The sequence below is a fragment of the Macrotis lagotis genome, chromosome 1, assembly GCF_037893015.1.
Source record: "Macrotis lagotis isolate mMagLag1 chromosome 1, bilby.v1.9.chrom.fasta, whole genome shotgun sequence".
Classification (NCBI taxonomy): Eukaryota; Metazoa; Chordata; class Mammalia; order Peramelemorphia; family Peramelidae; genus Macrotis; species Macrotis lagotis.
The window spans coordinates 10,185,096-10,206,012 of NC_133658.1; the positions used below are offsets into that span (position 1 = coordinate 10,185,096).

The window sequence follows — 20,917 nt, forward strand, 5'->3', positions numbered from 1 at the left end:
ACCACCACCCACACAGAAGCCAGTAAATATTTTATATGTCCTGTTACCAACAATCCAATAAAAGATGAAATTCTGTTTGCTTTGCTGCAGTGATATAAAGGAGGCGCACTTGAAAGGTCTCATAACCAGTTTGCAAGTGTACACTTAGCCCCTAGCTCCCCAAAATATCTCATGGCTCCTTCGTGCCCACAAAGACACTTGTCCTCCTTGAGAGAGGGGGAATACAGAGGAAGTTTCAAGTTAAAGTATTAAGCACCTTCCAAATCTCTGATCTCCTATGCCCAGGATGTCAGTGGTTATGATCCCAGTTTTACAGATGAAGAAATTGAGGCGAAGATTCAATAACACTCAGCTAGGAGGTGTCTGAGGCTAGATTTGAACTTGGGTCTTCCTGATTCCAGTTCAAGGCTCTAGCTACTGCATCATTTAGCTATTTACAATACTGGCAGCCACCAATCACCCACATGGGACCAGATGTGGGGCAGGAGGCGTAGCACCCTTCAGGCCCAGGACCTCCCCTCCCCACACTTCTGGCTGCTGCTCCCAGTGCTCCTCCCACAGCTCCAAACTCCAGTCATTTCACCAGATTACAGGTTCTTATAAAAAGTCTGAGTTAAACTTCCCATAACAAGCAACTCAAATGAATGATTCCCTTTGTTTAGCTCCACATCTGACTTTGGAGGCCTAGGCTAAGGCAGCCGCCACCCCACTCGCTGGAGGTGAGTTTGCTGCAGTGAGTCTAAATGGCTCAGCCTGTGGCCCTGACCCATCATCACTAAAGAACAAGCTCCTGGAAGTGCATTCATTCATTCATTCATAGAATGGGCAGCCTGTGAGTCAGGGGACCCCAGGGTTCGATGTCAACGATGTGGCCTTCTGAATGTACACCTTGGGTTTGACCCAACAGGGCCTCACCACGGGGTCCCAACACATGCTGGGTGAGGAGAGGCACATCCTGGGTTCTGACTGAATTATGTTCCAACTGAATAGACCACCCACACAGTGTTTTTTTTTTTTTAAAAAACCTGTTTTAATCAAAAATCCAGTTGGAAAATTCAATAAGCAATGCAAGCTTTCAAAGAAATTGGGGAAAGGCAACAGGGACCTAAGTGGGAAAAAGCTGGCAGCCACTGCAGATTCTTTGGTTATTAGGAGAATGCCAGGTCCTCTGGAAGCCTGTCCTGGTCTAGGCCCCTGCCCCAGCCCCTTTCCACAAGTTTGAAGACAAGCCCAAAATAAACTCCAACCGTCCCCCAGAGCACAAAATGGCCCCAAGTGAGAGCTCCTGTCAGCCTCGGGTTCCCTTTTGTTACAGCCAATGGGTATGATTTGAATCACAAACTTGAAGTCAAACATGAAGTCTGGCCTCCATCCCACCCCAAGAGGACAGGCAGGGCCTGGTTTTGAAAACAACAAGCTCCTGCCTGCCAGCCCTCAGGAGAGGTTTCTGGGGGGTCGTGGAGGAGGAGCTTTGGTCTGAAGAAGCACCCCCTTTTGCTTTAGGCCCTGCTCTTGGGAGATAGGACTGCTACTTGGGGGGAGAAGGGTGGGAGGTTCCCCCTAGGTGCCTGGGTCTCTGAGCACACACAGCTGCCTACCCGGAGGCTTTCAATAAATAGCCTAACTGCAAACAAATATCAGAAAATTCTTTCAGTAGAATAAATTAAAATATTGCATTTCTATCGGCCTGTTTTGCTTCTTTTTGTTTAAAATTACTTGGAATGTTTTGTTGGTTTTTTTTTTTAAATAAAAAAGGTCTTCACTAGGAGGAGGCTGCTGCAAACGCTTTGGCCTTCACCGCTTCCCGTTCCTCAGAGGGCTTCAACAGCTTCTTGGCGGCAATGACGGTGTTCTTCATCAGCATGGCGACGGTCATGGGGCCCACCCCACCAGGGACTGGAGTGATGTAGCTGGCTTTCTTTTTGACTTCTACAGGGACAAAGAGGAAACAAAGGCCAGGGACTTGAGGATCAGATCAAAACAAAACCTCCAAACCCCAGGGGGAGAGCCCCACCATGGACCCAAGACTGGCATTTTGTGTTCACTTGCAACTCCAGTAGAGCCTGAAGACCATGAAGATTTTCAACCCAATGCCCACACATAGGGGTTTAAGCTGCTGGTCTGCACAAAAGGCCAAGGACAGTCTGCCCCCCAGGAAGCTCCCAGTCTAACAAACATGCCAGGGAAGGAGAAATGGGAGCAGTTTAAGAGGGGAGTCACCAGAAAAAGGGGGTTGGAAAGGTCTGCCGGGGGGGGAGTGATCCAGGGAAGGGTCACAGCCAGAGAGGAGGAATGGGGAGCCCAGAGAACTCAGGTTCACTGGGAAGGAAGGAGGGGCTGGCTTAGGAAGGGAGGGAGCCACTGGAGTTTATTGAGTAAGGGAATGGTGTGATCTAGCCCTGTGCTTCAAGGACATCACCTTAGTGGCTGAACAGAGGACGGATGAGAGTGAAAGACTTGGGACCTGCAGACAGACCCCACCAGCAGCCAGAATGACTGTCCAGATGGAAGGTGATGAGGGTCTGCACCAGGGAGGGGGCAGGGTCAGAGAAGAGAAGGGGCAGGTTTTGGAGATCCTGGAACCATGTTGGCGCTATGGTGGGGAGAGAAGGGAGGAACCCAGGAGAACTCCTAGGATGGGTGCCTAAGGGATGAGAGGATTGTGTTTCCCTTAAGAGCATAGGGAAGGGTGGGAGGAGGGGAGGGTTTGGGGAAGCTCATGAGTTCAACTAAACACCCAGTTCAAGACGGCTGAAAGACAGATGGCGATGAGAGACTGGGGGTCAGCAGAGAGGTCAGGTCAGTGCAGAAAGAGCCATGGGCATAGAGATAGATTGGCCATTAAATTCGTGGGACCTGATGGGGTCACCAGGTAAAGTAACCCAGGGGAAGAAGAGGAGAGGAAAGGACCAGGGCAGGGCCCAGAGGGACACCTGTGGGTGCTGCAGACAAGACCAGGAGCCCGAGGCGAGGCGCTTGGAGAGGTAGGAGGAGAAGGAGGAAAAGCAAGGAGAGTGACCCAGTGTCAAAAGCCAGAGAGGTCAGGGAGAATGAAGTTTGACTGGGAGAATACCAGAGAGAGCAGCTATGGTGTGATAACATGGTAAGGGATGAGGAAGGGCAAGAGAGGAGGCAGCCGGGGCAGCCAGGAGAGACAGCGTTTCTGAGGAAGGAGATCCTCTCCTTGCACCGGTGGGATCGCAGTTCCCATCACGTACGGACAACACAAAATGAAGGGCTAGACGCCGTAATGCAGGTTCTGGGCCCCACTACAAGTGGACACTCTAGCCCTGTCTCATAGGCTGGGGTTGGTTTCCTGACCCAACAGGCAGATATAAGGGATGTCCCATCTCTCTAGGCTGCTTACCTTCAAAATCCACATCTCCCACCAATTTGGGCTTGGCAGTGATGGGATCGTGCACCCGATTTATCCCCACATCAATAACAGCGGCTCCCTCCTTGATCATATCTGCTGTGATCAGATTAGGGATGCCTGCAGCAGAAGACAAGAAGACAGCTCTCTTGAACCATCAGCAGCAGTAGGCTCTAGAATAAGATGCCTGAACAAGCAATGTGAAAGGACAAATCTTTCCAAGACACTTTCCTCACAACCAATGCCAAGAAATCCTCTCCAGCTCAACCTCCCTAAGCCTCTGGGTCAGGGATTGCCAGCCCAAGAGCTTGGCTGCCAGGGAACATAAGCCAAAGCTTCCAGAGGGTTGGGGACCATGGCCTCCTGAAATGAGTGGTGGGAGGCAAGGTCTTCCAAAGACCAAACCCTGGCTCAGGCCTCCCCCATCCCCCGCCCCAGGCTCGTCACCTCGGCTCCTCTCCTGGTAGGCCCATCTCAAGCAGTCTTCTGGCTCCTTAGCACCCTCCAGCCTACACTGAACCCCCTCCTCATTCCCCAACCTCCAAAAGGATGCTACCATCTAGATACTGGTCTAATCACAGCTCACCACAATTAAAACTCTACCTGATGGACCCTGCATTATTAAAGAAACTAAGATTTCTGCAGAGTGAGAGAAAGAGAAACACAGAACTTGGGGCGGGGGATGGTGTTCAGGTATAGTTGGTAATCTCATCCCCAAGTGCATCCCACCCCATAAGGCACCCCTCCAGGATGCGTCATCTTGGTCATCACGGCAGAGCACATCCCTCCAAGGGAATAAACCCTTATCTAGCATCACAAACCACCTAGCCCTGAACCCTCGGGGTGGGGGTGGGGGGCTCACCTACTTTGGTAAGGAGGCTCCTGCTTCAGCAAGGCCCCTATCACCCCCCTCTCAGCAGGCACAGAAGGGGTTCCTCACTCACAGAACTGAGACCCATAAAGAACACTCCCTTTACCAAGGGAAGTCCCCCCACCTGGAGCAGTAGAGCCAGAATGCTCAAGACCCCCGCTGGCCCCCCATGACTTGCCTGCAGCAGACACCACAATATCAGCGAGGATTGTGTGCTTCTTCAGCTGCTCCTTGGGAGTGTAGCGGTGAGATATCGTCACAGTCGCATCCCCTATGGAAAAAACAAGCACTGAGCTTGCTCTCGGATGACCAATGAGGAGCTGCCTTTTAATGTTGACTGGCCACGTCCCCTGAGCATCAATCCCACCTGGAAGACTGGCCGTGGCCTCGGACATTCTGAGACAACTTTGAGGCTCAGAAAGGTTCTCTGCCCTGCCTGTCCCCCTACCCCCACCCCAAGAAGACTACCATCCAGACCCCTCCCCACCCCACCACTCTAGGTCAGCCTCCTAGGAGCATTCAGGTGGCCCATTATGGAACGATGGACCCTGTGACACCCTGGAACTCTCATACCAGATCACAGCCCAACAGGCTCACCTCCAGGACGCTCGTGTCTGCCGTCTGTATGCAGCAACATGGCAATGGGCATGCCAACATTTTTGGACCTGCCAGCCACCACCACATTCTTCCCCAAGGTGGGAATGCCCGTCCGCTTAATGATCTCCCACACTCCCCAGGGTGTGGCAGGGAGCATGGAGTCCTGGTCCAGGCACATGCGCCCCACATTGATGACGTGAAAGCCATCCACATCTTTATCTGGAGCTACGGCATTGCAGATTCTTCTCTCATCAATGTGCTCTGGGAAGGAGAAGGGAGGGGAAGGCTCTCATGAGAGATGCTGTTCTCAAGGAGGGTACGGCAGGCGAAGGAAGAACCAAGGCCGCCTCTGTTATAAAAACAGACTTGACATTAGACTGTGTCCTTGGTACAGCAGAAGCAACATCTAAGCTTGGCATGGCTGTGTCATCTAAGGCCTCTACACGTAAGCCGGGAGAGTCTGTCCATTGAATGGCACCAATGCCATCTTTTGGACTAAGACTCTGTCACCTGAGGCTCAAAAAGCCAAGCACAAGAGGCATCTGGGCTGAGTCTGAACACTTTCATGACCAGCCCCATGCACCGGAGATTGCGGGACCCAGAACCAAGGCTGCGTCCTGACCAAACCACCCTCCCATCCCATTGCCGCCTGGAGCCTGAACCATCAACCCAGTGGGAGGGAGGACTTCAAAGTTTTTAGCTCCAGATAAAGTCACAATAAGTGACTACATTTATTCTAGAGGAATACTTATCAGTTTAGTGGGCACAAGATCAACAGAAAAGAGAAGAAGGCTCTCTGGCTATAGGAGAAGACAAGGATCTTCCCAACTCTATTGTTCATCATCATAAATAAGTAAAAAAAAAAAAAAAAAAAAAAAAATCACACCAGCCAAACACCATACTCACAAGCATTTAATCTTATTATATCATCATGGAAAATTTTGTTTCACAAAACATAAATTGGATTTCTTCCTTAGTTTCCCTTAGGAAAAGGTTGCCAGCCCTATTCAAGATCCCTGGCAATACCCTAGAATGAAGGAGTGAGTGAAGAGTCTGTGAACAACTTGAAAAAGAAAGTGGGGATTCCCTGGGAACCCCCCTGGCTTCACCACAATCACCAAGTGAGTCAACCCAATGGCCCCTTCCATTCATTAGAATTCATAAAATGCTGACTGAACCCTGGGCTTCTGATAAACCATCTGACCAAGTTGCTCACATACTTGTAAACAAGAGATAATGAGGACATATGGAAAATTACAGGGAGAGGGGCAGCTAGGTGACACAATGGATAGATCCCTGGCCCTGGAGTCAGGAGGACCTGAGTTCAAAATTGGCCTCAGATACTTAATAATTACCTAGTTGTGTGGCCTTGGGCAAGTCATTCCCTTGTAAAAAAAAGGGCTCAAAATAAGGGGAAATTACAGGGAAATTTATAGAGGCCTAGAAATGTGTCTATTCATCAGTAATCTACACTTTGATGATGTCAGGGACACTTTCTTCCAATGTTAGTACACAAGTGAGGCTGGGCCAATCCCCAAAGAAAAATAAAGATCCCTTGTCCCTCTTTCTTGAGTTAGAACTTCAACCAAGCTTGGCCTCTAGCTCCAGGCCTGCCTTCTCTTCCAACTCCTCCAACCCCCCCCTCCCGTAATTTCTCATCGTCCCCACACTGTTCTCTCCATGGGGGAGACAGCTGAGCAGCAGGACACAAGGGAGCATAGCACAGAGTGCTGGGCCTGGAGTTAGGAAGATCCGAGTTCAAATTCAGTATCAGACAGTTTCCAGTAGTCTGACTCTGAGCAAGTCATTTAACCCCTTACCCTCAGTTTTCTCATTTGTAAAATGGGGATCATAGGAGCAGCTCTTACCCTCTGGGGCTTGTGACCGGGATACAATGAAGTCATGTTTTGGGCAGCCCTTAGCAAACCTCCAAGTTCTCTATAAGGGCAAGCTTCTGTGATTCCGTGAATATACTGAGTCCACTTTGAAAAAGCAACAGGGGCCTAATGGAAAGAGCACCATCCTGCCTTGGAAGCTGGAGCAGGGGGTGAAGCTCCAGCGGTGAGCTCTCCCTCACCCTCCCACAGCCTCCCCTAGAAGCTGGACAGAATGAACCTCATTCATTAAGTAAGATGACAGCCCTCTGCCAAGGCTGCCTGTCAGTGGGGAGGATTCTACCCTTTGGGGGCCCTTGTTCCTCCACCCGAAAGATTGGGGTGAGAGGACAGGGAGTAGACAACAGTGCACATGCTCAGGGTCAGTATGAAATAAGTGGGGAAGTGGAGGGAGAGAAGACCCCAGTATCTTCAACATGTCCCACCAAAGAAAGGATCTTTGCATGCCCCTGATCAGGGTGACCAGATGTAAAAGGATCCCAACAAGCTGACTCTGAAATAGCCCCAGGCAGGCGAGGCAGGCTCCTTTAACTCCCAACGCTCCCTAAGCTTCCCTGCTTCCCTACCATCTGGGATCTGATGCAGGGTCAGCGGAAGTGACCAGAGCTCAGACACCTGTGTGAGAGGCACAGCTACCACCGACAAGTTTCTGAGTTGGCAATATTCTAGACGTCCATCAGGGAGGCCCAGAGCCAGGGCACAATGAAGGGCAGGCAAGGGACTCCCCCAAGATTTGATTGCTGAGAAGTGACTCTTTTTCTACTTTCTGATTAACTTGTTATAGGTCAGCCAGTCCACAGGGCAGGGCTGAGGAGACTGGCCTGGGAGCGGCAGGAAGCTGGTGCCTGAGGATTGGGACAGGCGACACGTCCCCTTCAAACCAAACTAAAACAAAGCCTTCCTCTGGGAAGGAAGGGAGGGCACCAGCAATGTGTCCAGGCACCAGTGCACCAAGCTGAGCACTTTACAAATATTCTCTCCTTTGAGCCTCATGATAACACTGGGGTCTGGGGGCTCTGTACCCCCTGTAACTGTCCAGGAGGCACCTGCAATGGACACAAGGCCACACTCACCAGGAAGAGGGAGCTGCACCAGGAGGCCGTCAACATTGTCATCATCGTTGAGCTTGCCGATCAAATCCAACAGCTCTTCTTCTGAAATGGAGGCAGATTTCAGGATTGTTTCGCTGCTGATTCCTGGTTTATTCAAACAAACGGAGTGAATGTGAAACCTGGGACAAAGAACCCCTCACCCTGGTAAGGCGCAGCCTCCTCCTCATCATCCAGAATAGTTGGGATGCCTACATGAAGAAGCCAAAGACATGCACTGAAGCCCAACACCTCCTTGGTTGGGAAGGACAAGGCTTCATGTCAGCATAGAGACTGTAAAACTGCTCAGAGGCCTCCCTCATATACTATCTAGCCAGCAGTTCCAATGACAGAAGACAGATCCCTCAATGACCATGGCAAGAAATTCCAAATCTCTCTTGGGGGTAGCTAGGTGGTGCAGCAGATAGAGCACCAGCCCTGGAGTCAAGAGGACCCAAGTTCAAATCCAGCTTCAGACACTTAATAATTACCTAGCTGGGCAAGTCACTTAACCCCATTGCCTTGCAAAAGCCAGAAAAGAAAAAAGAAAAAAGAAAAGAAATTCCAATACCCACAGCTTTGGGGAAGGATAAGCACTCAGAGATCTAACAGAAAACTCTTCATGTTTTAGACAAGGAAACGGAGGCCCAGAGATTCAATGGCCTAACCCACACCAAAGGGCTGATCAATGGGAAGGTCAGGACAAAGACAAAAGCCTCCTTCCAATGCTTGTTTTCAGTCTGGTCTCTTTCTTCCCAAATACCCAAATACCTGAGCTAATCACCCCACTACCCCTTAGTCAACACTACGTAAGGACTGGCATTTCAAAAGATGTGAAACCTGACCCATGTCGTCACTGCCTCCATGAAAGAGTCAAGTATTATAGAAGTGGCACAGGATTTGCAATCTCAGCCCAATCCCTCAGCTTCTCTTTCCTAATTAATAAAATGAAGAAATGTATCTTATCTGCCTTTTGTGGAAAGTACTTTTACAAAGTGGTCAAGAAATGGGAGTCACTTTTAATAATTTTAGAAATTAACTAAAAATTTGAACTTCTAATAATTCCATCCCAATGACACCAAATCCAATTGAGTAAACCATGCGTTGCCTTCCAGAATCTCAGCACCCATTCTCTCACCCCATCCACGTCATCCTCAACTACTCACTCACTAACCCTTTTCATATAATCAGTTGCCATATCACATTTCTACTACCAAAACACTGTGTGCAGACACGTACACGCAAAGTATAGGCCCTCATCACATCACGGCAGTCACCTTCCCATGGGTCAACAGACTCAAATCTCTTCTCCCTCACATCAATCTTCCAATACAATCAGTTCTGCAAACTCCGACTATTTGACTCCTTCTATCCTCAACTTCCTACTACTCACAGGTCAGTGGCTACTCTTACCCCCTTCAGGATCAAAGAGGAATTCCTCCTTGACCTTTAAAGCCCTTCTCCCCCTGGTGAACACCCAGCCTCCCTTCCAGGCCCTCCCTGGTCTGGCCTTGAGCCTTCTACTGTCCCTTTCCCACTCCAACCAAGCTCCATCTCCATCCTTTACCCTTGGATGTCCCATTCCCATCCCCTCCCCTAGTTTCCTTCAAGACACCCCCCTCCAGCAGGAAACCCTTTCTGCCCCCCCATCTGTCACATGCTTCCCTCCCCATGGTAGGTCACCTCACACATAGTATTGCAAGCACTGCACTGCAAGATTCCTGGTGTCTCCCCTTTGGAGCGTAAGCTCCCTGAAGGCCGGCCGGCACAGCTTCACTTAGCTAACCCAGCCCTAGGTACATAATAGATATTTAACATTTATCAACAGATTTTTATAAATGCCACCTAACTGCCCCACCCACCCCCAGAAATGTACAATCATCCTTAGCTCTCCACCTGAGAGGAACTCGTGGCAAAACCAAGAACCATGGCCCGCCAGACTGGAAGGCCCTGGCAGAGGGTGGCGAGGACAGGCTCATGCTGGGCCGGCCTCAAGAGACCAGACACCTACCTACGTCGGCTGCAGCCTTGGTCTTGTTCAAGACATAGGAGTGACTGGCAGGGTTTTCTCCCACCAGGACCACGCTCAGGTGGGGCCTTTTGTTCCCCAAGGCAACCCACTGCTCCACTTCATGTCGGACTTCCTGGCGGATCTGCTGGGCGAGCTTCCTTCCAGAAATCACCACAGCTTCACTTCTGCAGATGCAGAGAAAAGGGCAGTTTGTGAGAAGACGGGCCAGACTATCTCACCTCATTCAAAGACAGGAAGTCAAATAGCTTGGGATTTTTACATTCCAGATCAATTTGAGAGTCTCCCTTTTCGAAGAGCATCATCAACTCAATCCAATAAACACACAAATTCATTTTATTAAGATACAGTAATGGACCTGAAGTCAAGAAATGAGAACCCTACAAGAGATCACTTGGCAGCTAGGAAGTATTGGAGCACCTGGGTTTGGGGGAATTTTCAATCCGTAAGGATTGCTCCCCAAGGCTGTGAAATGCATTCTTTTATTCCATAGGGATTCTTTGTCTCCTTCTGTCCTCAACCTCCTACTACTCATAGGTCAGTGGCTACTCTTAACCCCTTTAGTATAAAAGAGGAATTCCTCCTTTATCTTTAAGGTTCTTCACCCCCTGGTGAACCCCCTCCAGCCTCCCTTGTAAAACCTTGGCAAACCTGAAGCGTTAAAGGAATGCCAGCCATGTTGATGAAAATAATGGTAGTGGTGGTTGTAATGGTGTTAGAATAGGGAAGGGCAAGCAGTGAAAACAACCTGGACCAAGGTCTCCAGGTGAGAAGGGAAAACAGGTGACTTTGTCTAAAAGGGAAGACTCTGGAAAGTCTCAACCCAGTCTTCTTTGGCCAAGAAGAATAGGAGAGCACCATGTTCAAATCTGGGTCTTGGCAAGATGATTCAGGCAGCCACACTAAGGACATAGCAAAGACATTAAGTCAAGGAAAGATGCAAGCAGGGAGTATGATGAGCATTCTAGTTCTCCAGATGGGGAATGGTACACCAACTTGTCGGGAAACCCAGGGGAGCAAATGGGCCCAGGGAGTGATGTAGAGACTGGATCTGGAAGGGGCATGGAGTCAGCAAGGACTGGGAAGCCAGTAGAAAGAGAGGAGGCCCATGTGGCTAGGGAGACCAAGACTCCGGGCTGGGGTGTTACCACCTAAGGTGTGGCACAGGCTGCCACAATACCTGGATGCCAAACTTTGCCCAAAGGTCCCTCTTTAAACTCACCACCTCCCCCTCCTCTCCCCCGCCCCCAAGACTGTCAGTAGTGAATCAAGTCTTTGCCTCTAGAAATACTGAAGCACAGATCTCTTCATTCAGTCCCTCAGAGCAGAGAATGCAATTGCAGGTCCCACCAAACTGCAAATGGAACTGGGAACTACTTAACAAAAGAAATACAAATATAACAGAGTACAGTGTGAATACTGGTTTTCTAAGTCAACAAGTATCCTCAGGCAGGGTTAGTGGCCCCTGGCTACCTGAGCTTGGCAGCAGCAGTCTTCTACCTCCCTAGGTTTAGCTATTACTTTATATTTCTAATCTGGGGGGTTTTCTGGGGTCTAGTCCCTCCCTAAAAATACTTTCTCCCAATAAAAAGTCAAGAATTTCCAGGGATTCAATGAAAAAAAGTGAAAAGAAGGGGGCTTAGCCCTACCTGATCTAAAATGATATTATAAAGCATCAGTCATCAAAACTGTCTGGTATTGGCTAAGAAATAGAGGGGTGGATCAGTGGAATAGACTAGGTGCAACAGCAGGAAATGATTATAGTAATCTGCTGTTTGATAAACCCAAAGAGTTCAGCTATTGGGATAAAAACTGTCTTTGATAAAAACTGCTGGGAAAATTGGAAGTTAGTATGGAAGAAACTTAGATTAGATCAACACCTCATACCCTATACCAAGGTAAGATCCAAATGGATACAGGATTTAGACACAAAAAACAGTATTATAAGCAAACTAGAAGATCAAGGACTAGTTTTCCTGTCAGATCTATGGAAAGGGGAGCAGTTTATGACCAAGGAAGAGATGGAGAACGTCACTAGAAACAAACTAGATGATTTTGATTACATTAAATTAAAAAGCTTTTGCAAAATCACTGTAACCAAGATCAAAAGAAATGTAGTAAATTGGGAAACAATTTTTACAACATGTATTTCTTTTTTTTTTGCAAGGCAAATAGGGTTAAGTGACTTGCCCAAGGCCACACAGCTAGGTAATTAAGTGCCTGAGACCAGATTTGAACCCAGGTACTCCTGACTCTAGGGCCGGTGTTTTATCCACTACGCCACCTAGCAGCCCCATACAACTAGTATTTCTGACAAAGGACTCATTTCTAAAATATACAGAGAACTGAGTCATATTTTTAAAACAAAAAGCCATTCCCCAATTGACAAATGCTCAATGGATATGCAAAGGCAATTTACAGATGAGGAGATCAAAGCAGTCCATAGCCATATGAAAAAATGCTCTAAATCATTATTAGAGAAATGCAAATTAAAGCTTCTCTGAGGTACCACCTCACACCTCTCAGATTGGCCAATATAACCAGAAAGGATAATGATCATTGTTGGAAGGGTTGTGGGAGATCTGGGACGCTATTACACTGTTTGTTGGTGGAGCTGTGAACTTGTCCAACCCTTCTGGAGAGCTATTTGGAACTACACCCAAAGGGCAACAAAAATGTGCATACCCTTTGACCCAGCAATACCACTACTGGGTCTATATCCTGAAGAGATGAAGATAAAGGGTAAACATTACTTGTACAAAAATATTTATAGCAGCCCTGTTTGTGGTGGCAAAGAATTGGAAATCAATTTTGGGGAATGGCTTAGCAAACTGTGGTATATGTATGTCATGGAACACTATTGTTCTATTAGAAACCAGGAGGGATGGGAATTCAGGGAAGCCTGGAGGGATTTGCATGAACTGATGCTGAGTGAGATGAGCAGAACCTGAAAAACACTGTACACCCTAACAGCAACATGGGGGCGATGATCAACCTTGAAGGACTCGCCGATTCCATAAGTGCAACAATTGGGAGCAATTTTGGGCTGTCTGCAATGGAGAATACCATCTGTATCCAGATAAGGAGATGTGGAGCTTGAACAAAGTTCAAGAACTATTCCCTTTAATTTAGAAAAAAACAGATATCTTACTGTCTGATGTTGATACCTCTTAGACTTCTTGTCTCTTCTTCAAGGATATGATTTCTCTCTCATCACACCCAATTTGGATCAAGGTACAACATGGAAACAAAGTAAAGACTGACAGAGTGCTTTCCGTGGGGGGAGGGGGAAGTAAGATTGGGGGAAAAATTGTAAAACTCAAATAATATCTTTAATAAAAATTAATTTAAAAAAAATGCTTTCTCCCACCCCATCCACCATAAAGTAAAAGATTGATGAATGGATAAGACCCAAAGTCCTACCAGATAATAAATGGTGTGTGGATAGGCTGCAATCTGTCCCATAGAAGAGAGGACTTCTTTTGAGATCAGAGAGCCACAGAAGTTGTTTATAATTCATAATTCTGTAAGTTCTGGATATTCTATGTCATTTGCCAGAGTTGCTCTTTGAAGCTAAGTATTAACTAAAATAGATGTGTAAGCATGTACAACCTATAATCAGGATTCCCGTGACTCTTTTTAGTGTGTTGTCTTCTAACAGTGAACACCAAGTTCAAGCCACTGGAGAGAATTCAATCATTCCTCTCTTCAGGTTGCCTTACACCACCCTCCCCCCACTAAGGGCTGACACCCCATTCCAACTCTCAAGGGGTCTTACCAAAATGGTACAGACTATATAGAAAAGGCCTCCAGGACAGGGCTGGGTTGGAATTGTTGGGCCAGCCCCATCAGTTTACCATTGGAAGTCTGGGGAGGGTGGAGAGCCTCTGGAGCCTCCATCTACTCCAGGCCACCCAACACTTGGCTGACAACCTGGCAGGGCCACGACATAAAAGACACGGCCAAGAGCAGGGTTCCACCAGTCTTTATAAAAGTTAATTCATCATTAGTATATTACTAGTGCCCATCAATCACTGCCATGTCATCCTTTAGCAAACATTCCTGAACTATATTCATAAAGGGTCGAGACTTATAGCAGTCATCTAGGACTAGGAAAGGCAGGTGAGGGAAGGGTCCGAGAAAGGGGGCAGGGTCACAGCTGCCTTTGGAGTGACTTATTTCTAGCTTGTTCAGACCTCCATCTCAGGGTGCACAGCTTCCATTTCAGGGCCAAGGCGCTTTCTTTGGCGAGCAGCACCTGTCATCACACTTGGACTAGGAAATGGAATCAGGGGCCAACAACTCTGCAGACAGGAGCAGGAGGTTCTAAAGCATTTTGACCCAGCTTAGCAGAGGGGCTTCCATGGAAATCTCAGGGGATTCCTTCAATATGAAAGGTAACAAATTCTAGTGGTTACCATGCACAGAAGCAAGCAATTAAATTTGTTCAAAAAAACCTTTTATTTGGTATATAACATTTTTACTATCAAAAGTGTGAAATCACTAGTCAGAAGACTCCAGTAAGTGGAGTTTCTTCTAAGTTTTTCTGTTTCTTGTCAACCAAGTTTTTGTCTCACTCATTTTTAGAGAAATAACCCACCAATCACGTCCAGTCTCTAGTTTGTTTCTTGTTCTGGATTTGAATGAAAGGAAGACTATGAATCCTAATGTTCACAGTTGTTAAAAATGTAATTAATTGGGGCGGCTAGGTGGTATAGTGGATAAAGTACCGGCCCTGGAGTCAGGAGTACCTGGGTTCAAATCCGGTCTCAGACGCTTAATAATTACCTAGCTGTGTGGCCTTGGGCAAGCCACTTAACCCCGTTTGCCTTGCAAAAAGAAATGTAATTAATACCTTATCAATATATTTAGTAAGAATGGCTACTTCTCCAAGGGTAGACACTAGAAATTTTATAACTCTGCTGATGGGAAATGAACTTGGAGTTTCTGGTTCCTGAAGAGATCAGTTTGTTCATCTTCCTCTAGTGGCCTTTTGTTAGTTTTGCTAATTTTTTTTATTAATATCAAAAGGATTTCACTTTCAAAGATCATTTTGGGGGCGGCTAGGTGGCGCAGTGGATAAAGCACTGGCCCTGGAGTCAGGAGTACCTGGGTTCAAATCCAGTCTCAGACACTTAATAATTACCTAGCTGTGTGGCCTTGGGCAAGTCACTTAACCCCATTTGCCTTGCAAAAACCTTTAAAAAAATTGTTTTATTGGTTTTGATCAGGAAGAATTATTCCTTCAGCTGTCTCTCAAACTTTGTCAGAGGCAATACAATATCCTTAACATTTAGCTAGGGGGCCAAGAGCATTCACGTGATTTGTCTCTGGCAAACTTTTAAAAATTCAATTTTATTTTATTTTCAGGTTCTAATTTCTCTCCAATCTTCCCCTTCCCCACAGAGAAGTGAGAAAAATATTGTAAAACCCTTTGCACAGTACTGGCTCGTAAGTGCTTAATAAATATTATCTTTATATGCCCCCCTCCCTTTCTTTTCCTTCTTAGTTGTTTGGGATTGTCTCGTTTCAGTTGTGTTCCCATTTGGGGTTTTCTTGGCAATAGCTCCTTTTATAGGAAACTGAGGCAAACTGGGTTAAGTGATATGTCCAGGTCATGCAGCTCCTACATGTTGGAGGCTGGATTTGAATTCTAGAAGAGATTTCCTGACTCCAGGCTCAGGACTCTCTATCCACTGATAGCTGCCCTTTCTTTAGTAAGCCAGAATCTGCAAAATACTACAGATAATGTATTTAATGCCCTTTGCCAATTTAATATACTCTTGAGAGTAATTAGAATATTTATCATTTCAATAATGGCATAATTACTGGCTTTCTCAAGAAGTTCTCAGCTGTTTTTCTCCAACTTCCTTTATGAATTCTCCCTGCTAAAAAGAAATGATCACAAGCAGCAATGACCTGACCAGGATGAGGCCCAGAGATCACAGTGAGTCAGTTAGTAAATCACTGAACTTCTCTTATTATAATCAGCAGCCTCCCAAGACTGTATTCTCTAACCTCCCTTTCTCCTTCACTTAGGGTTCTAAGATGCTGAGAACAATGCATTTATCAGTAAATAGTCACCACCAACAATGTATGAGTAGATTATTAATCACCATCTAACTTCACCTCATCCATTTCTCTGACAATGAAGAGACTAACAGTCTTCATATAAAGCCTCTAGAAAGGACCAATAGAAAATGGCCCTTTAAGGAGCAATGGAAAACCTTATTTTGAAAACTTTCCATTCAAGTAATGACTCAACAGTGAAGAGTCAGGAGCCACAAGCACCCACCCCAACCCCAACCCCCACCCACCAGGCCTATTCCATGACATCACAGTCTACAAAAGCCCCGGGCATCCAGGCCCCAAGTATAAATAAAATCTGCTCAGGACTTTCTCCACTGGAAAAGTTTTCCCAGGAACCCTTACAAAAACTAGAGGAGAGAAGCAGCCGCAGGCGCTTTCCTAATGATCAAAAGCAAGCAAGCTGGTGGAGCAGATAAGGAAGAGGGCTAGACTGTTCCCTGGCAGAACAAGAAGTTCATGCCACAGGGTGGTGAGCCAGGCTGTCTCAACCTTGTCATCCAACAGATCTGTGACCCAGCAGCCCGTCCTCTCCCAACAGAAAATCACATCATTGAACCTGCTTCATGGGACATTGGCCATCTGGAAGTGAAGTGGGACCAACAAAAGCAAAGCCCCGCACTTGAGAACATCCTCACCAACAAAGCTAACTTGGGCTAGACTGGAAAGAATGGAAGGACTAGAAGGGAAAGGGGGCTCAAAATGGGTCTTGGGAAGGCTTCCAGCTCTAAGATCTACAGTAGTAGTAGCAGTAGTAGCAACAGGCAGGGATCCCCTGGGGAGTTAGTGACCTCTGTCTCTCCTATCTCCTTGAAACCCCAGGTCTGACTCTGTTGGCAGAATTTTCCAGGTTTGGGGCCACCACGAGGGGCAGGCCCAGCTGTTCCCTTCTGCCTTGCTGGTGCTGGGCCAGGGGTCAAAACATACAAAGGGAGTTATGTCCATGAGTCTGGGACAGAACCCTAGACTGATCCTCACAGACGACTGACTGGGTCTCTGGGGGAAGGGGGCCCCCTCAGCAGCTGTTGACCACCCAACACCTACAAGCAGCGCAAGCCAAAGGCCCTCAGGAATGGCACCAGTGCGATCACTCACCTCATCCAGGGAAAGAGCCTGGAAAAAGAAAGTCAACCATCCCCAGTTCCAGGCCAGGCCAGCCACCCAAAAGCTGAGCCCCGAAGGCTCCAGACAGGAGGGTGCACATCTCTCTCATGCTCTCTCCTCTCTCTGTCTCTCTCCCTGCCACCTTGGCCACCACCTCTGCCCTCAGACCTGCGGTGTCTAAACTACTCCTTGAAGGTTTCTGAGAAACCTGGAAGACCAGCCTGACCTGATGCAGAGTAAAGTGAGCAGAACCAAGAGAATATTTATACAGAGAAAGGGAATAAAGGGATAGATTAAAAAAAAGAATAGGGGGTGGGGGAAAAAGACCTTTGCCAGCATCCAGACCAATCCTTTTCTAATTCCAAGGTCAGAAGAGCCCCCCAAGCCAGCAGCCAGCCCAACCTCCTCCAGCAGCCTGGCTGCTGTACAAGTCAGCATGTGTTTTCCATTATTATTTGTGCCCCTAAGAGTTCAGGGGAATGGCAGGGACAGCCGAGAACTCAGGACCCAGCTGGTGCCCAGAAAGCATGTTCCCAGGCCTCCTAGACAAGTCTGCCTGCCTCAGGATCCTCATCTTGTAAGAGGATCAAATCCTATTTTGTGAGCTTTACAACACTTCTATAAAGCATTAGTAGTGTTATTTAGCAAGAGTCCAGCATGAGGCCAGCCGCATCATGGGGACCCTAGGCACCTGGAAGCCTGGTGGGCCCTGCCTCTGGCTAGGCCCCCAGTTTTCAGACCTACATGATTAGGGACTGACAACCTCACCCCCCCACCTCTTATCCATGAGACAACTGGAAGCTCAAGGAAGAAGTTGGAGCTGGAAATGCAGTATTGGAGAGAAATCTAAAGAGCTGAACCTGGAGCTTGGAACATTAGGGAAGAGAACTTCAGGGAAGACTAAAGAACACCCCAGAGACTCAGGTGTGGCCGGTGAAGAAGGCTGGAGAGATGAAGGGAAAGGGGCAGACAAGGCTCCCGAGCCAGACCAGGGAAGAGAAGGGTCACTGTCAAGGATAGAAAATTAAAAGGAAAAGAGATAGGAGCTGCGCTGGAGGAGGGGGCTGTGCAGGGACACACTCTACAGAGGTCAAAGACCAAGAGTCCCTCCCATGTTGCCCAGACAGTCACAGCGCACGTCTGGTTAGCAAAGGACTGGATGCCAGGTAGATGGGACCCCAGATGCTGCTGGGATGGATGGCCAAGCAAAGGGGAAGGCGGGGAAGATGACTCCCAGGTGATGCCCAGGACCTCTAGGTGAGTGACCCTGGGGTCCTTCCATCGGCCTGTTCCCCCCAACCACCCAACTTACAGACGAGTCAGCATTCCTATGGCACTTAGAGATCTTTATCCAGTAACCTCATCGGAGGCTCGCACTGCGTGAGGTCAGGTCTTGGAAGATTCTTTTATCATGACTCGAGTGGAGACAGCTGCCCCATCCAAAGGACAGATTCAATCTCTTGCTGACTCCAAACAGCCGTGATGCTCTCCTAGTCTGCCCCAGGTGACGCACCTTGGTCTGCAAGACTGATTTTCAGGAAACATTTTTCCAGGAGGTGGGGTTTGGGGGATGTATTTTAATTAAGGATCGAGAATCTAAGGACTTTGGAAAGGCCGAGAACATTTCCTTCCTTATGAAATGTTCTTGCTCTGCGGTGGCCAAACTGAGGGGATCCGAATATGCTATCGGAAACGAGGAAGAGAGACTGAGGTCCAGCGGGGCAAAGGCCAGTGGATCTTCTCAGCTGTGGGGACAAGCAGGCCTTTCCCTTCTAGGATAGTGTCCTTATCTGTGAGGTGGACGTGGGGATCCAGGCTAGGCCTGGAAGACCAGGATTCAAATCCTGAGAATGATTAGGTTAAACAAGCAAGGACTTATCACTTATTTGACCCCCCACCCCCATCCGTATTTATTCTCTGTCCCCCTCCCCTGCCCCACGGCTCTCTAGAATTACAGGATGTACAAGACCCTGTGGAAGCCCGAGGTGCCTGTCCTTTGTGAGGGGGTGAGCCGCCAGTCAGACCCTAAGTAACGCTTCTGCCACCCAAGTCCTTCGGCAGCAATTACGAGAGGGCCAGATGGCTGCCTGGCATCTGTGTGCAAGCTGGGCACGAGCCCTGCCCCCCAGGAAACGAAGCCGGCGTGGGGCAGCCCCCCTTCTCCCCAAGCCCAGGCCCCCAGGGTGCCCCTTCCCCAGGCGGTGGTGGAGGAGGGGGCCGGGGCACCCCGGGGGCAGCCGGCAGGGACACCCCGGCAGGGGCACCCGGGGGCAGCCGGCAGGGGCAGCTGGTAGGGGCACCCCGGCAGGGGCACCCGGGGGCAGCCGGCAGGGGCACCCGGGGGCAGCCGGCAGGGGCAGCCCGGGGCCCTTCTCCCCCTCCAGGGAAACCCATCCTTGTTTAACCCTTTGTAAACCAGAAGGCTCCGCCAGAGAAGCTGGAGGCGGCGGTGCCCGCTGCCCGCACCCCCTCTTCGTCCCCCCCAGGGCCCCGTCCTCTTCCCCTGGAGCCCGGGGCCGGGGGTCCCCCCGGGGCGCCCCGCGGGCCAGCGGAAGACCCGCCCCCCGCGCCCCAGCACAAAGGGCCAGAGTTGGCGCCACCGGGAGCCCCGCCCCGCCCCGCCCGGATTCTCCCGCCAAGGGGCCCCGCGAGCCCAAGGGGCCCGGGGGTGCGGGTGCGGGGGGGTGCGGGTGCAGCCCCCCCCCCCCCCGGGCCCCGGCCCCGCCCCGCCCCTCACCTGGCCGCAGACAGATGCAGCGCGCGGCGCCAGGCGCACAGCGCGGGGCCCAGGAGCCCGGCCGCCCGGAGGGTCCTCGCCGCCCGCGGCGCCGCCATGCCGCCCGGGCCGGGCAGGAGTGCCAAGCAGGAGCGCGGGCAGCAGCGCGGGCAGCAGCGCGGGCAGCAGCGCGGGCAGCAGCGCGGGCAGCAGCGCCGGGCAGCAGCGAGGCCGCACGCGCCGCCCCTCGCCGGGCCCGAGAAGGGCGCGCGGGGCCACCGGGCGCCTCTTATAGCCGCCGGCCGCGCGGGGGGCGGGGCGCCCGGGGCCCGGCCCGCTCATTGGAGCCGCCGCCTGAATGAGGCGCCTGCGTCAGGGCCGCCGGGGCCCGCCATTGGCCCGCGCCCGGCGGGGGGCGGGGCCCGGCGCTCCCTACAAGGCCGGCGCCCGCTCATTGGCCGGCGGGGACAGAGCAAGAAAGGGCCGAGGTTGCGTAAGCCTGACAGCTGTCAGAGGGGCCGGGGGCGGGGCGCCGGCGGAGGCGTGGCCGGGCCGGCACGTGGGCGGCGCGCAGTGGGGGGCCGCGGGGACCCCCGGAGCCCTGGGGCCGGGGCCGGCCGGGGAAGCGGCTTGAGCACGGCCTCCCCGCTGGGCAGTGCCCGTCCTCCGGACTGCGGCCCCCCACGCCCGAGGACTGAGGGGCCCCCGAGGCCGTGTGGCTCCCCACGCCCGAGGACTGAGGGCCCCCCCACGCCCGAGGACTGAGGGCCCCCCACGCCCGAGGACTGAGGGGTCCCCCACGCCCGAGGACTGAGGGGCCCCCCACGCCCGAGGCCGTGTGGCTCCCCACGCCCGAGGACTGAGGAGCCCCCCGAGACCGTGCGGCGCCGCCCTGGGAAACCACCGGAGCCCCAGGAACACGAGGCCACACCCCCCCAGGCCTCGAGCCCCCCATAACGAGATGAGCAGCCGCGGCCTGCCCTCGGGGGGACTCGGGGGGACTGGAGCGAAGTCCCACGCAGCCTGGGCAGCCAGAGCCCGGAGGACCCTCACCCACCAGACGCGGCACCCCCGGGGCTGCCCAGAACCCCCCCAGCCACCCCTGGCCACGGCACCGTCCGCGAGCTGAGGCGGAGCCGCTACTCCCAGCTCGCTTG

The 20,917-nt window shown here is 50.5% G+C and overlaps 1 protein-coding gene across 4 annotated transcripts; it reads right to left on the reverse strand.

The window, feature by feature from the left end:
* Positions 1-1,002: 1,002 nt before the first annotated feature.
* On the reverse strand, positions 1,003-19,923 carry MTHFD2 (methylenetetrahydrofolate dehydrogenase (NADP+ dependent) 2, methenyltetrahydrofolate cyclohydrolase). 4 transcript variants are annotated; one of them, XM_074195136.1, is made up of 7 exons: positions 19,782-19,923; positions 9,836-10,020; positions 7,810-7,932; positions 4,842-5,102; positions 4,423-4,515; positions 3,368-3,493; positions 1,003-1,929 (listed from the first exon to the last, which is right to left on the reverse strand). In XM_074195136.1, exons 1-7 carry the CDS (start codon positions 19,877-19,879, stop codon positions 1,763-1,765), a joined length of 1,053 nt encoding a protein of 350 aa, XP_074051237.1. In that variant the 5' UTR covers positions 19,880-19,923; the 3' UTR covers positions 1,003-1,762. The 4 variants fall into 4 exon arrangements, with proteins under 4 accessions (XP_074051237.1, XP_074051238.1, XP_074051230.1 ...); XM_074195137.1 differs by lacking the exon at positions 19,782-19,923 and adding an exon at positions 18,357-18,886; XM_074195129.1 differs by lacking the exon at positions 19,782-19,923 and adding an exon at positions 10,602-11,064 and having other exon boundaries at positions 7,810-7,890.
* Positions 19,924-20,917: the final 994 nt, after the last annotated feature.

Coding starts and splice junctions, on each gene's coding strand:
- MTHFD2 (XM_074195128.1), bottom strand. CDS start 10,765: ATGTCCTTAGTGTGGCTGCCTGAATCATCTTGCCAAGACCCAGATTTG. Junction 7,933..9,835: donor CAAGGCTGCAGCCGACGTAG/GTAGGTGTCTGG, acceptor TGAATAAACCAG/GAATCAGCAGCGAAACAATC. Junction 3,494..4,422: donor TATTGTGGTGTCTGCTGCAG/GCAAGTCATGGG, acceptor CTTCTGCTGCAG/GCATCCCTAATCTGATCACA.